Source organism: Indicator indicator, chromosome 24, assembly GCF_027791375.1.
Source record: "Indicator indicator isolate 239-I01 chromosome 24, UM_Iind_1.1, whole genome shotgun sequence".
NCBI lineage: Eukaryota > Metazoa > Chordata > Aves > Piciformes > Indicatoridae > Indicator > Indicator indicator.
This window is the reverse complement of record NC_072033.1, coordinates 3397895-3410468: the sequence shown is the minus strand read 5'-3', so window position 1 is coordinate 3410468 and position 12574 is coordinate 3397895. Positions and strand designations below refer to the sequence as shown.

General features: G+C 49.3%; 1 protein-coding gene across 1 annotated transcript in view; it reads right to left on the bottom strand.

The window, feature by feature from the left end:
• TRPC4AP (transient receptor potential cation channel subfamily C member 4 associated protein) overlaps positions 1–12574 on the bottom strand; it is a 30183-nt gene that overhangs the window by 863 nt on the left and 16746 nt on the right. The window contains exons 9-17 of the mRNA XM_054392148.1: positions 11039–11170; positions 10336–10394; positions 7247–7348; positions 6748–6831; positions 6335–6425; positions 5870–6010; positions 4520–4628; positions 3429–3541; positions 1679–1885 (exon numbers count right to left, since the gene is read on the bottom strand). Of these exons, the coding sequence (XP_054248123.1) occupies positions 1679–1885; positions 3429–3541; positions 4520–4628; positions 5870–6010; positions 6335–6425; positions 6748–6831; positions 7247–7348; positions 10336–10394; positions 11039–11170 (1038 nt within the window). The remainder of the gene's footprint in view (positions 1–1678; positions 1886–3428; positions 3542–4519; positions 4629–5869; positions 6011–6334; positions 6426–6747; positions 6832–7246; positions 7349–10335; positions 10395–11038; positions 11171–12574) is intronic.

The following is a 12574-nucleotide window of genomic DNA, read 5'->3' as shown; positions in this document are numbered from 1 at the left end:
AACACCTCCAGGGATGGGGATTCAACCACCTCCCTGGACAGCCTCTTCCAGTCTTTTAGTGAAGAAGTTTCTTCTGCTGTTCAACCTAAACCTTCCCTGGTGCAACCTGAGGCCACTTAGCCTTGTTGAACCTCACCCCACTGGCCTTGGCCCATTGATCCAGTCTGCCCAGGTCCCTCTGTAGAGCCTCCCTACCCTCAAGCAGACCAACACTCCCTCCCAGGTTTGGTGTCTTCTCTACCTTCACAGGGAATGCCTCAGTCCCCTCATCTAGGTCATCAACAAAGACATTAAAGAGAACTGGCCCCAGCACAGCCCTGGAGCACACCATTTTTTTTTTTTACCTAGAGAAGCATCCACCCATCTGTGGCAACCACAACCCTGCCAAGAGCAGTTCAGAGTGACCACCACCCCAGCATGGGCCAGCAGGCAGGGCTGCCTGTGAGCACGACACACAAGCCCAAACTTCTCCTCTGCCTCCCACTTCAAACACAAACTGGGACACTGCAGGGCTGCAAAGCAAGTGATGCCAGCTCCTAGGGAAGACACAAATGCACCCTGCCTGCTCACATCCCTCCTGCATCACTCTCTTAAGGCCACAAGGCCTCTCCAGCAGCCCTACCCCACATCATGTACAACCCAAAGCTTTTACACACAGGACAACTCTTGATTTCCATCCCAGCAGTGGCTGAAGCCACAAGCAGCACCACAGTGTGCATGTACAGCATGACACCACCCTGAGATGCAGCAATGGCAGAGCTCTGGTCTCAGCAGCATCTCCTCCTCAACAGCCCAGCAGCACAATGGATGTGTCAAACCATGGCACCTGAGCTGGCCCCATGCTACCCTGCAGCTCCCCAGCCCAGCACTGACCCAAGCAGGACATGAGCTCTGCTAAATCAAGCTGAGAGCAAAGTGCTGCACATCTGCACCACTCAGTGGTGCTCCCTTCATCTCACTTTTCCTTTCTGAGGAACTGAAGCTCCTTATCTCAGCTACTCCCAGAGCTCTACACTGCTCTTTGTCAGGTGCCTCATCTCAAGGAGGCTGCCTAGAGTGCTGTGCTCAGGTCACAGCTGTGGGGCTGCCTGCTGCAGGGGTCACACACACCAGGGAAGGGCTTTTCCACTACAAATCAGATTAAACAGAGTAAAAATCTGTTAAAGCTGCCACCCAATCACTGAAAAGTCATGGAATAAACCTCTGCAAACTCACTTCAGCCTTCTAGGACGTGGACAAGGGAAGCACTCTCTCATCACAGGTCATTTCTCCCTCTTCTCAGGGCCCAAGACAGAGCAGCTCAGGGTAGAAATGTGCAGGCTGCTCTCCACAGGGCAGCTGCCTTGTCTACCAGCAGCTACACTGCTGCCACATCAGGAAGGGAGGAGAGGGTCTGGTTAAGGTGCTAACTAGTGTGGGAGCTGGACTCTGTCCTGCCTCCACATCCCTGTGCAGGGCTGGCTGCCTCTCAGTGCTGGCAAGTCTCACTTTGTGTGTGCCACAGCCAAGACCCAAGGTCTTGTTTGCAGCCCTACCTTGGGGCAGAGGAGGGACCTGACTGGGTGAGACGATGAAGTCACACTGCGGGGCAGAACTTGCCTCCCGCTTTCCCTCCACCACCTCTCCCCTCCCATTTTGCTAGGTGAGCAGCAGACAGACAGTCAGAAGGTTCACCTACATTTTCTAAGCAGGTGCTGTCTTTGTCCTTGTTGAGGTAATGCTGCTGCCAGAACCGCAGGAGGCTGTGGAAGTTGTTGAGGATGAAGCCTGGGTACTTCTCGGTGTACTCCATCTGTTGCAAAGTGCGCAGGTAAAAAGGGAGTTTGTCTTTCCTCCGGGCCAGCATCAGGATAACTAAACTTGTGTTCAAACAGCTGACGTTCTCCTGCAAGGAGAAATGACAGAGCAGGTCAAAGGACAACATTCCAAAGGAGCCTTCAGATGCATGCACAAAATGTGCTCGGGGGAAGCGGGCAGGGGAGGTGCTGCTGCGTGGAGCGAGAAGGAAAGGACACAGAATGGTTTGAGTTGGAAGGGATCTCAAAGATCATCTAGTTCCAACCTCCTCTGCCATGGACACCAGGTTGCTCAAAGCCTCATCAGCCTGATCTTAAACACTTCCAGGGATGAGATGTCCACAACTTCTCTAGATAACCTGTCCCAGTATCTCCCCACCCTCACTGTCTAGAATTTCTTCCTCATCGCCACTCTCAATCTCCCCTCTCCCAGCTCAAAGCCATTGCCCCATGTCCTGTCACTCCCAGCCCTTGCCAAAAGTCCCTCTCCAGCTCTCCTGGAGCCCCTTCGGGTACTGGAAGGCTGCTCTAAGGTCTCCCTGCATCCTTCTCTTCTCCAGGCTAAGCAGCCCCAACTCTCCCAGCCTGTCCCCACAGTGGAGGTGCTCCAGCCCTCCGATCATCTTCATGGCCTCCTCTGGACCCTCTCCAACAGATCCACATCCTTCTTGTGCTGGGGGCTCCAGAGCTGGACACAGTACTCCAGGTGGGTAGAGTACTCCAGAGCAGAGGAGCAGGATCACCTCCCCTGACCTGCTGGCCACACATCTTTTGCTGTAGCCCAGGACACAGCTGGCTCTCTGTGGACATTGCCAGCTCATGTCAAGCTCCTCATCAACCAGCACCCCCAAGTCTCTCTCTGCAGGGCTGCTCTCAATCCACATGGGTCTCCTGGTGGACGAGAAGCTGAACATGAGCTGTCAGTGTGCACTTGCAGCCCAGAAAGCCAACCAGAGCCTGGGCTGCATCAGGAGAAGTGTGGCCAGCAGGTCAAGTGAGGTGATTCTCCCCCTCTGCTCAGCTCTGGTGAAACCCCACCTGGAGTATTGCATCCAATTCTGGAGCCTCTATTACAAGAGGGATCTGGAGGTGCTGGAAGGTGTCCAGAGAAGGGCCACCAGGATGAGCAGAGGGCTGGAGCACCTCTCTTATGAGGAGAGACTGAGAGAGTTGGGGCTGTTCAGTCTGGAGAGGAGAAGGCTCTGAGGTGACCTTCTTGTGGCCTTCCAGTATCTGAAGGGGGCTCCAAGAAAGCAGGGGAGGGACTTTTTAGGCTATCAGGTTGTGATAGGACTGGGGGGAGTGGAACAAAGCTGGAAGTGGGGAGATTCAGGCTGGACATGAGGAAGAAGTTCTTCCCCATGATGGTGGTGAGAGCCTGGAATGGGTTGCCCAGGGAGGTGGTTGAGGCCCCACCCCTGGAGGTGTTTCAGGCCAGGCTGGATGAGGCTCTGGCCAGCCTGATCTAGTGTGAGGTGTCCCTGCCCTCAGGTGTCCCTGTTGGAACTGGCTGAGCCTTGTGGTCCCTTCCAACCCTGACTGATTCTAGGATTCTAAGAGAAGCTGGGTTCCTCCCTGCTCCCAGCCCAGTTCATCACCACATGGTACCAGCAAGACAAGCAGAAGGTTTACCTGTGTGAGTGTCTGTACGTGGATAATGTTGATGAGGCGGAAAAGGAAGGACATCCTCATGGACATCTGGGACATATAGGACAACAGGCGGCACTCCGACAGCACCTCTGCAACTGAACAGCAGGAAGATAGTCAGCAGGTGCTCCCAGCTCTGACACACTGGCCCAGCAAACAAGGCAGTAAGCAACTGGTGCTCAGACAGCAGCCACAAACCTGCCAGGTGGCACTTCTCCACCTAAGCCCAGCAGCTGCACAGGGCAGATTTAAAACCAGAGAATCGTTTTTGTTGGAAAAGACCTTGAAGATCATCAAGTCCAACCTAATTCAGCAAAGCCCAGTGCTAAACCATGTTCTTCAGCACCACATTTGGATGGAGAGGGTAACAGAACACTGGAGCAGGCTGCCCAGAGAGGTTGTGTAGTCTCCTTCTCTGCAGACACTCAAAACAGACCTGGGTGTGTTCCTGTGTGACCCATTTAGGTGATTCTGCTCTGGCAGGGGGGTTGGACTTGATGACCTTTTGAAGTCTCTTCCAACCCCTACCATTCTGTGACACCTATGCATTGTTTAAACACCCCCAGGGATGGAAATTCAACCACCTTCTTGGGCAGCCTGTTCCAGTGTTTGAAAACCTTTTCAGGGAAGAATTGTCTTCTAATATCCAACCTAAACCTCCCCTGCTGCAACTTGAGGCCCCTTGGTGTTGTTGAACCTCATCCCACTGGCCTCAACCCATCAATCTAGCCTGTTCAGTTCACTCTGTAGAGCCTCCCCACCCTCAAAGCAGACCAACACTCCCTCCCAACTTGGTGTCTTCTCTAACTTTACAGAGGATGCCTCAATCCCCTCATCCATGTCATCAACAAAGACATTAAAGAGAACTGGCCCCAGGACTGAGCCCTCAACCCCACTGGCCTCGACCCATCAATCCAGCCTGCTCAGGTTGCTCTGCAGAACCTTCCTACCCTCAAGCAGATCAACTTAGTGTCATCTTAGTGTCATGTGCAAACTGACTGAGGGTGGCCTCAAAGCCCTCATGCAGATAACCATTATCCCCACCCAACACAGGCAGCTCCTCTCTTGTGCTTTACCTTTAGCATCAGACTGATTCTCAAAGCGGTCCAGGGACAGCGTAATGCAGCGCACGAGCATGTTTGAGTCAACCAAGGAACTGTTGATCTGGTTTAAAAATATCTGGAACTACAGAGAAAGACTTTTGCATTAGTGTTGCATAAGGGAAGAGGAAAAAAAAAAAAAAAAAATCAACCCCCTCCCATCTGATATGAACACTCACAAAAGGACATTTCATCCCCTTTTTACGATGGGTATGGCCAACAGGTAGATTAAACCACAAGGGGCACAGGTCAGTGAACCCAAGCAGCAAGAGCTATCAACAGGCTTTGGTGAGTAGGGCCACAAGAAGTCTTCTCCAGATTTTTAACACTGGAAGAGTTTATTCTTGAAGGCTATTGGAGAAACAGGCTTGAATTCTGAGCACAAGCACCTAAGACATGCACTTCACCAACAAACAGCTTCACAGAGGTGGACAGTTTCCCCTTCCCTCCAGAAACAAGAGTTCTGAATGCCGAAATACTCATGGTCAGTCCCTTTTTGTTATCTCTAGCAAGAGCCAGAGGACACACACAGCCCTGGGCTGTCCTATCACTGCAGGCCTTTGCAAACAGTCCCTCTGCAGCCTTCCTGTAGCCCCCCTTCAGGTAATGGAAGGCCACTATTAGGTCCTTCAGGGCTTACTCTTCTCTAGGCTGAGCAACCCCAGCTCCCTCTTCTCTGCTTCTGTTCTCTAGGGTCTGCCAGACCTGACAGCAAGCAGAGAAAAACTACAGAATAACTTAAGAAAGAGAATGCTTTAAGAAGGCTCAAAACCCACCCAGCAGAGTGCACAGTACCCAAGAGCATGAAAGCACTTTGCACAGAGAGCTGCTCACTCTTGAGCTATGGAACTAAGTTTTCGAGGCAACTACATCAGCCATGACTTCTCAAAGGGTCTGTAAATTCAAATAACCTCACAGATAAGATCTTGTCTCTTTGTAGCATCAACTCTTGATGAACATTGTAAGTCATCTCCATGAAGAATCTCTCCCTCAAGCTTCAGTAAAACATTTTCCAGAGTTTGCCTCAATGTCCACAACTCTCAGCTTAACCCAAATCCCTCTGACTTGACAGGAAGTGTTCTATCACCTCTCAGCCCTCACCTGAGTCCTGCCTGATCATGACCAACGTTTTCTGAAGAGCTCAGGGCTTGCTGACTCAGAGCAGCTGGGAGCATTCCACACTTTGGCAGCTCACTCTTTAGTGTACCAAGCTCAGCAATCACACCAAAGCCAGCAAACTAACCCGAGCTGCTCTGGTTCTAAGAAGCATTTGTCTCTCAGAGTGTGCAATGTGACTCAGTGGGGACAGCCTTTACAAATACTTACCTTCTCATCTGTGTTGATGTACTTGTTGAACCTTTTGAATGCATCAATATTGAATTTCATCAGTTCTCCCAGAAGGTCAAAGTAACTCTGCAGCACGTCTCGTGACTTGCACTCGCTGTCAACAATGCAGTAGAGAATATGCTGCCATGGGAGGAAAAAGAGATCACTGCCACAGCTTGGCCCAGGCCAGCAGCACAGCACAGCCCCTGATTTAATCACTGTTTAGAACTTTCAGTTGTAGGTTTACTTCTTAGATAACAGAACTAAAGGCAACAGCTCAGGTTGATTCTCCTGCTAAATTAAGCCTCCCAGTGCTGCAGGCTGCAGAACTGCCCCACCCCACACCTGCCTGCCACCAGCTGGATTCACAGTGAGTATTTCACACCACATCTTCACTCCCCTTTGAACACATGACAGAGAAATCCTTTTTGCTTGCTGCAGAGATCACAGAGGAAGCTCCATTACCTCCAGGAGTCCTCTCTTTAGCAGGAACATCTGGTCTGCATAGGAGGTGGTGCCTCGCAGAAAACTTTCAACTGCCCTTGCTTGCCAAAACCTGAGGAACAGCAGGAATGGGGTTTCAGTTCTGGAGCAAGGGGAATATGCCAGCACAATTATGACTTAAAATCAGATTTCCTTATCTTTTTCATTCCAGTCTGAAGCTGGAGTCAGACCTGTGGATCCTGCAGAACCTGTCTGTACTGGGGATGAGGTCCAGTGCAAGCTCTGGTGTTCTCCCTCATCTGCACTGCCAACTGCAGCCAAGTGCAACAAAGCCAGAGCTTTTGCTTGTGATTTCCAATCATTTCCAACTGCTCTAAACAAATCAGCTTCCCAGTCAACTCAAACCAGCATGTTACAGTGCAAAGTGAACCCACCTGAAGGAGGATTCAGCTGGTTCCTTCTTCATGACCTGAAGCAGTCTGGTCAGCAACCCTCTTTTTCCATCACAGACAAGACTCCTAGAGCATGTGAAGAAATGACAGCATGAGTGCAAGGGCTGGCAAGCACTGTGCCTTGGGGAGCACTGACTCCAGAGCTTTGAACCATCCAAGTCCCAGTATTAAACACACAGGACAAATACTTATTCACTGCCACAGATTCACAGAATGGTTTAGGTTGAAAGGGACCTTAAAGATCACCTAGTTCCAACCATCCTGCCATGGAGAGGGACACCTCCCACTAGCCCAGGTTGCTCAAGACCTCATCCAACCTGGCCTTGAACACCTCCAGGAAGGGGGCACCCACAACCTTCCTGAGCAACCTGTTCCCCATGACTGAAATTAAAGTGTGGTGGACAGAAGGACCTCAAACCTCCAGTGGAACTGCTTGTAAAACACTGGAAGGTGCTGACCTAGGACCTCTCTCCTGACTCACCTGTCTGTGTTGACAACTGCATCCACCTCGGGGATGTTGGCTTTATGGGAGATTGCACTCAGCTCATTAAGTTCTTGGCTGTTTAAAAGGAGATACTTGTTCCTAAAGAGAGACAGTGGGGAAATAGGGGAGAAAAAGAAGAGATGAATTCAAGAGGCAGACAAATGTGCTGTTCTGTGAAGAGCAAAGCCACGTGCCTCTGAGGGCTGCAGGTCCAGGCAATCAGCTTCCAGCTCTCCAGCTCTTTAGCCCTACATAATCTGCTCCCCCTAACCACAACATCCTCCCAAGCTTGACCAGCCAGCTGCCTCCCTAATGTACCACATGTCAGCTTCAGCACTGCCCAGCTCTCAGATGGTGGTTCTTTGCTGCCCTGGTCAGGATCTTAAGGTTTGTTTTGTTAATATTTGTTTTTTAAAGATCTCAATGGTTTGCTGAGTTTCAGAAGAATTCAATAAGAGACTTTTTCACAGCTACCTCTAGGCTCTCTCTGCCTTCCAGTGACCAGGATCTTTATCAGTAATAGATCTCAGAAAGCAGAAACTGACAAAGTAGTACTGAATTATCCTGGGATTTTATTACTCTGAGCAAACTGGATTCAGTTTAAAACTTCATGAAATATAGAAAATGGAGGAGGAATGGAAAAAAAACCCAAGGAACCTGCATGAAATTCTCTATCAAATATTGAACTTTTCATAATGAAAATCTATTGATTTCTCTGTACATTAAATGCAGAACATGTCATAGAATCATAGAATCAGGCAGGGCTGGAAGGGACCTCAAGGCTCATCCAGTTCCAACCACCCTGCCATGGGCAGGGACACCTCACACTAGATCAGGTTGCTCACAGCCACATCCAGCCTGGCCTTAAAAACTTCCAGGGATGAACAAAACAAAAATGTAGTCCTGAGGCTCCCTTTGACAGACTCCCTGCCAGCATGCTCCCTACTTCCAGGTGCTCTGATCAGCAAAGATGTAGTGAGCAGAGGATGCAGTGATGGGTGTGCAAAGAGAACCTACTCAGAAAAACACAGCAAGTACACAGGAGATACATTCTTAGAGCAGAAAAGGTGATGGGGATGCCTTCTTGCTCCAAACAGTATGTTCCAGATTAGTGCCCACTGAGCCTGTCAGGTGAAGCTTCTTTTCATCTGCATCACCAGGTTTCTGTAATGAAAATGCAGCCTCTCTCTCCAGGCAGCAGAGAGCCCTGCAAGTTTGGTTTGTACACAGCTTCCTGAAGCTCCCACTAGTGTTCAAGCACTTGCTCTCAAGCTTGTCCTCAGCTAACTCAGCTTCTCTGTGATTTCATGGAAAGCTCACCCAGCTGTTTAAAAGCCCTGACCAGATTCCACCTGCTCAAATGTTACAGCTGAAAGCTGTTCTCTGTTTAAATGAGCCCAAGGGCTTTGCAGTAGCTGCTTAACCACAGATCATTTGGGGTTAGAAGGGACTTCTGGAGATCACTGAGTCCAACCTGCCTGCCAGAGCAGGATCATCCAGGGCAGGTCACACAGGAACACATCCAGGTGGCTTTTGAATGTCTCCAGAGGAGACTCCACAACCTCTCTGGGCAGCCTGCTCCAATGTTTTGTCACCCTCACAGTGGAAAAAGTTTTCCTTTATGTTCCCATGGAACTTCCTCTGCTCCAGCTTGCACCCATTGCCCCTTGTCCTATCACTGGAGACCTCTGAGCAGAGCCTGGCTCTGTCCTCCTGACACTCCACCCTGCACATCTTTATCAACATGAATGAGATCACCTCTCAGTCTCCTCCTCTCCAAGCTAAAGAGCCCCAGCTCCCTCAGCCCTTCCTCAGCAGGGAGATGTTCCACTCCTTTCAGCATCTTTGGCGGCTCTGCACTGGACTCTTTCAAGCAGTTCCCTGAGGTCCTTCTTGAACTGAAGGGCCCAGAACTGGACACAATATTCCAGATGTGACCTCACCAGGGCACTGGGGGAAGAGAGCCTCTCTCTATCCTACTAACCACACCCCTAAGGAGACTTTATTGGAAAACCTGGAGTGATCCCTGGGCAAGCAACGTCTTGCATGGAAGATTTCCAGCAGGTCTGCCTTCCCCTTATGTTTAGAGTATGTCCAACAGCTCCTCCCTCTTGATGCTGAGACTCCACAACCAAGAAGGATGCTGCTTCTGATCTGCATCTCTGATGAACCCACCCAAACTACCACCCTGCCTGCAGGCAGGGTCAGCTAGGCATCAAGTGCCATGTGTCCCCACTGCAGATGTTTCCTAGGACTGGGACACTATCCTGCAGGACTGAATCACAGCACCAGGACAGTGGTAGAGTGCCAGATGTGATTCTACAAGTTAGAACAGAGCCACAGGACCTCAGGATCAGGGCTACAGCACCACACCTCAACTACTCTGGCAGACTCAAGCTCCATAAGTATGCTTTCTGAAGGCAAACAGAAGCTTTCCTCCTAGCTCCAACCTAGCTTGCTGTTGGCTAGCTGACAGAACAATTGTTCCCTGAACATTCCCTATCCAGTTTAACCAGGTCTTCTCCACTGATGGCATTTACCCAGTGATCAAACCTTGCCAGCTTTTTTTTACAAGGCAGAAGAGTATTGGTTAACCTCTCCAGGGGTCCAGTCTTTCAGCCTGATCTTTCACCAGCCTTTGTTTCAGGCCTGTTCCACTCTAGATTAAACCTGCACATGTCCCTACAGGGTACACATGCTCTGGTGAGCACACTGGCTCACCACCAACTCTCAGGGAGAAGGCAGATAAACAGCATCATGAAAGCTGCCTCCTTGTTTCTTCAGCCAGAAAATGTTAACTCCTCCTATCAGTGTTTCAGTTTGTTTCAACATGGAGCAAAAAAAGGGCTATTTTTGACCACATTAAGACATGTCCACTGGAGAGAGCATCTTTAGCTTCTTCCTAGCAGGAGCTGAAAGGCAGATGAACATTTGGGTCAAGTTTAAGGACAGTCTAAGTGTTACTTAACTTAAACATTGAAGTGTTTAAGGCCAAGTTTCATTCACATGGAACCCAGACTGTGCCTTGGACACCCACTGCAACTGCACCCACCCAGCCACCATCTACCACAGCTTTTCATACTCACTCATGGTGATCACTAAAGCTCTGCAGAAGCCTCAAGAACTGGATCTTTAAAGTAATGTCCTGGGGAAAAAAAAAATGCCAAGAAAGGGTCAAAAATTTTTGCTTTAGTATTTTTTTGGATATCATTAGGTACCAAGTGATGTGAAAGAGCTGAATTAAAACTTATCCAAATCAAAGCCATTTGGACAGCAGAGCAAGTGAGCTGCATGAATGGAGAAGGCTGCACTTTGCAGCCCAAAAGAGAACAGAAGTGGAAACTGCCTCAAATGCTAGACACATAATGGCTAATAATTCTTCTCACTGCAAAGGCAAAAAAGTTCAGCACTGTATTGAATGATTCAGAATATCTAGGTATGGAAAAAAGAAAAACAAATAAAACCAACCCAACAAAAAACCTCAACTCTGACCCATTTTGTGTTCTGTGCCCCTCCTTGCTAGACCCATTAGATTTCACTTCCTTCAGTTTTGGTTGTCTTCTGCTTTTGGTCTCCAGGAACCACAGATGTTTCTCCTTTCCCAGTTCCCAAACTAGGAGAGAGGGGAGAGGTTACAGTGCCCTCTACTCAAGTGCTAATGTGAAGCAAAGATAAAGCTGAAATGAAAAGCAGCAGTTCACAAGCCCTGAGTGCAACCACATCCCAATTCCTTTCTCCCAAGCACCCAGTGACTTAGTGCAATCCCCCAGCATTCAAAACATTACTCACTGGGCTGCAGTCACAGTTTTGGTTGTGTCCATGCAGAACCAGGGCTGAAGCAGAGTGCTTTCTCCAGATGAGTTTGTCAAACAAGTTATTGAGGCCAGGGATTAGTTTGAACTCTGCAATCATTTTATGAACCTGGAAGACAAGAGCAGTCCACATGTTTGCTGCTGCCTCCAACAGGGATAGAAAGTAGCCTGGCAAACAGATTGGCACAGTTATGCCATCCTCTGGCAAAAGAGAGGGAATTCTTGCATCCAGTAGGGCATGTGTGTGTGGATGTGCACACTAACCATGCTGTATCATGAGAGCAGTCTCCATTTGGTGGGCATGGAGAGAACACAGACATTCTGAGGAGGATGAAGGGATTGGAACATCTTTCTGATGAGGCAAGGCTGAGAGGCCTGGGGCTGTTTAGTCTGGAGAATAGAAGGCTGAGAGGAGATCTTATTAATGTTTATAAAGATCTGAAGGGTGGCTGTCAAGAAGAAGTGGTGTTCAGTGATAGGACAAGGGGTAATGGACACAAAGTGAACACAGGAAGTTCTACCTGAACATGAGGAGGAAATTCTTTACTGTGAGGGTGCTGGAGCCCTGGAGCAGGCTGCCCAGGGAGGTTGTGGAGTCTCCTTCTCTGGAGATTTTCAAGACCCACCTGGCTGTTTTCCTGTGTGACCTGCTACAGGTCATCCTGCTTTGACAGGGGGGTTGGACTTGATTGCCAGAGATCCCTTCCAACCCCTACCATTCTATGATTTTGGGAGAAAGCTGTTAGCCAGCAGTTCTGTTAGCCACTGTGCCTCTGGAAGGGGCTTTAGGCATCAGAAGATTGCTTACAACAGACCAAAAGTACAGCAATGCCTAACTTCTATGCATCACAACACTAAGGTGCCAACATTCTGTTCACAAGGCATCCACTGAGGGTCCTCTACCTTTAGTTCACACTGCTGAAGCTGAGGTAGTCCTCTGAAGACAACACAAACTAACAATACCACTGAAATTCCAGCATGGTGAAGGTTGGAAGGAACCTCTGGAGACCACTTAGTCCAACCCCAATGCTGAAGAAGGGACACCCAGAACAGGTTGCCCAGGATCACACACAGGCAGGTCTGGAATCTCACCATAGAAAGAGACTCCACAACCTCTCTGTTCAAGTGACCTAGGCAGGAGCTCTAAGCAAAGCAGAGGCCAGCAGCAACACAGCCACACTGCAGTTCAAGCTTTGCCCCTTCAGGCTAAGGGGAAGTTGAGCTTCTTTAGAGAATGCTCAGGAGAGAAGCAAATGCCAAGTCACTCTGGTATATTTACCAGTCTGCCAAGCCAGGACAGGGTAGATCATGATGAATTTGAAAGAGACTACAGAGTTACTCATGGGGAAAAAAAAGCTAGTAATTTTGGTGTGAATAGCTGGTAAACAGCTTCAGCCCAAGCTTTCATACTTTTGGTGGAAGCAATGTGAAAAATGAGGAACAGCAGAAATACAAAGCAGGACTCTTACCAGCTGTAGACCTAGGACAAGGGGAACACACCTGGGAAGTCCAA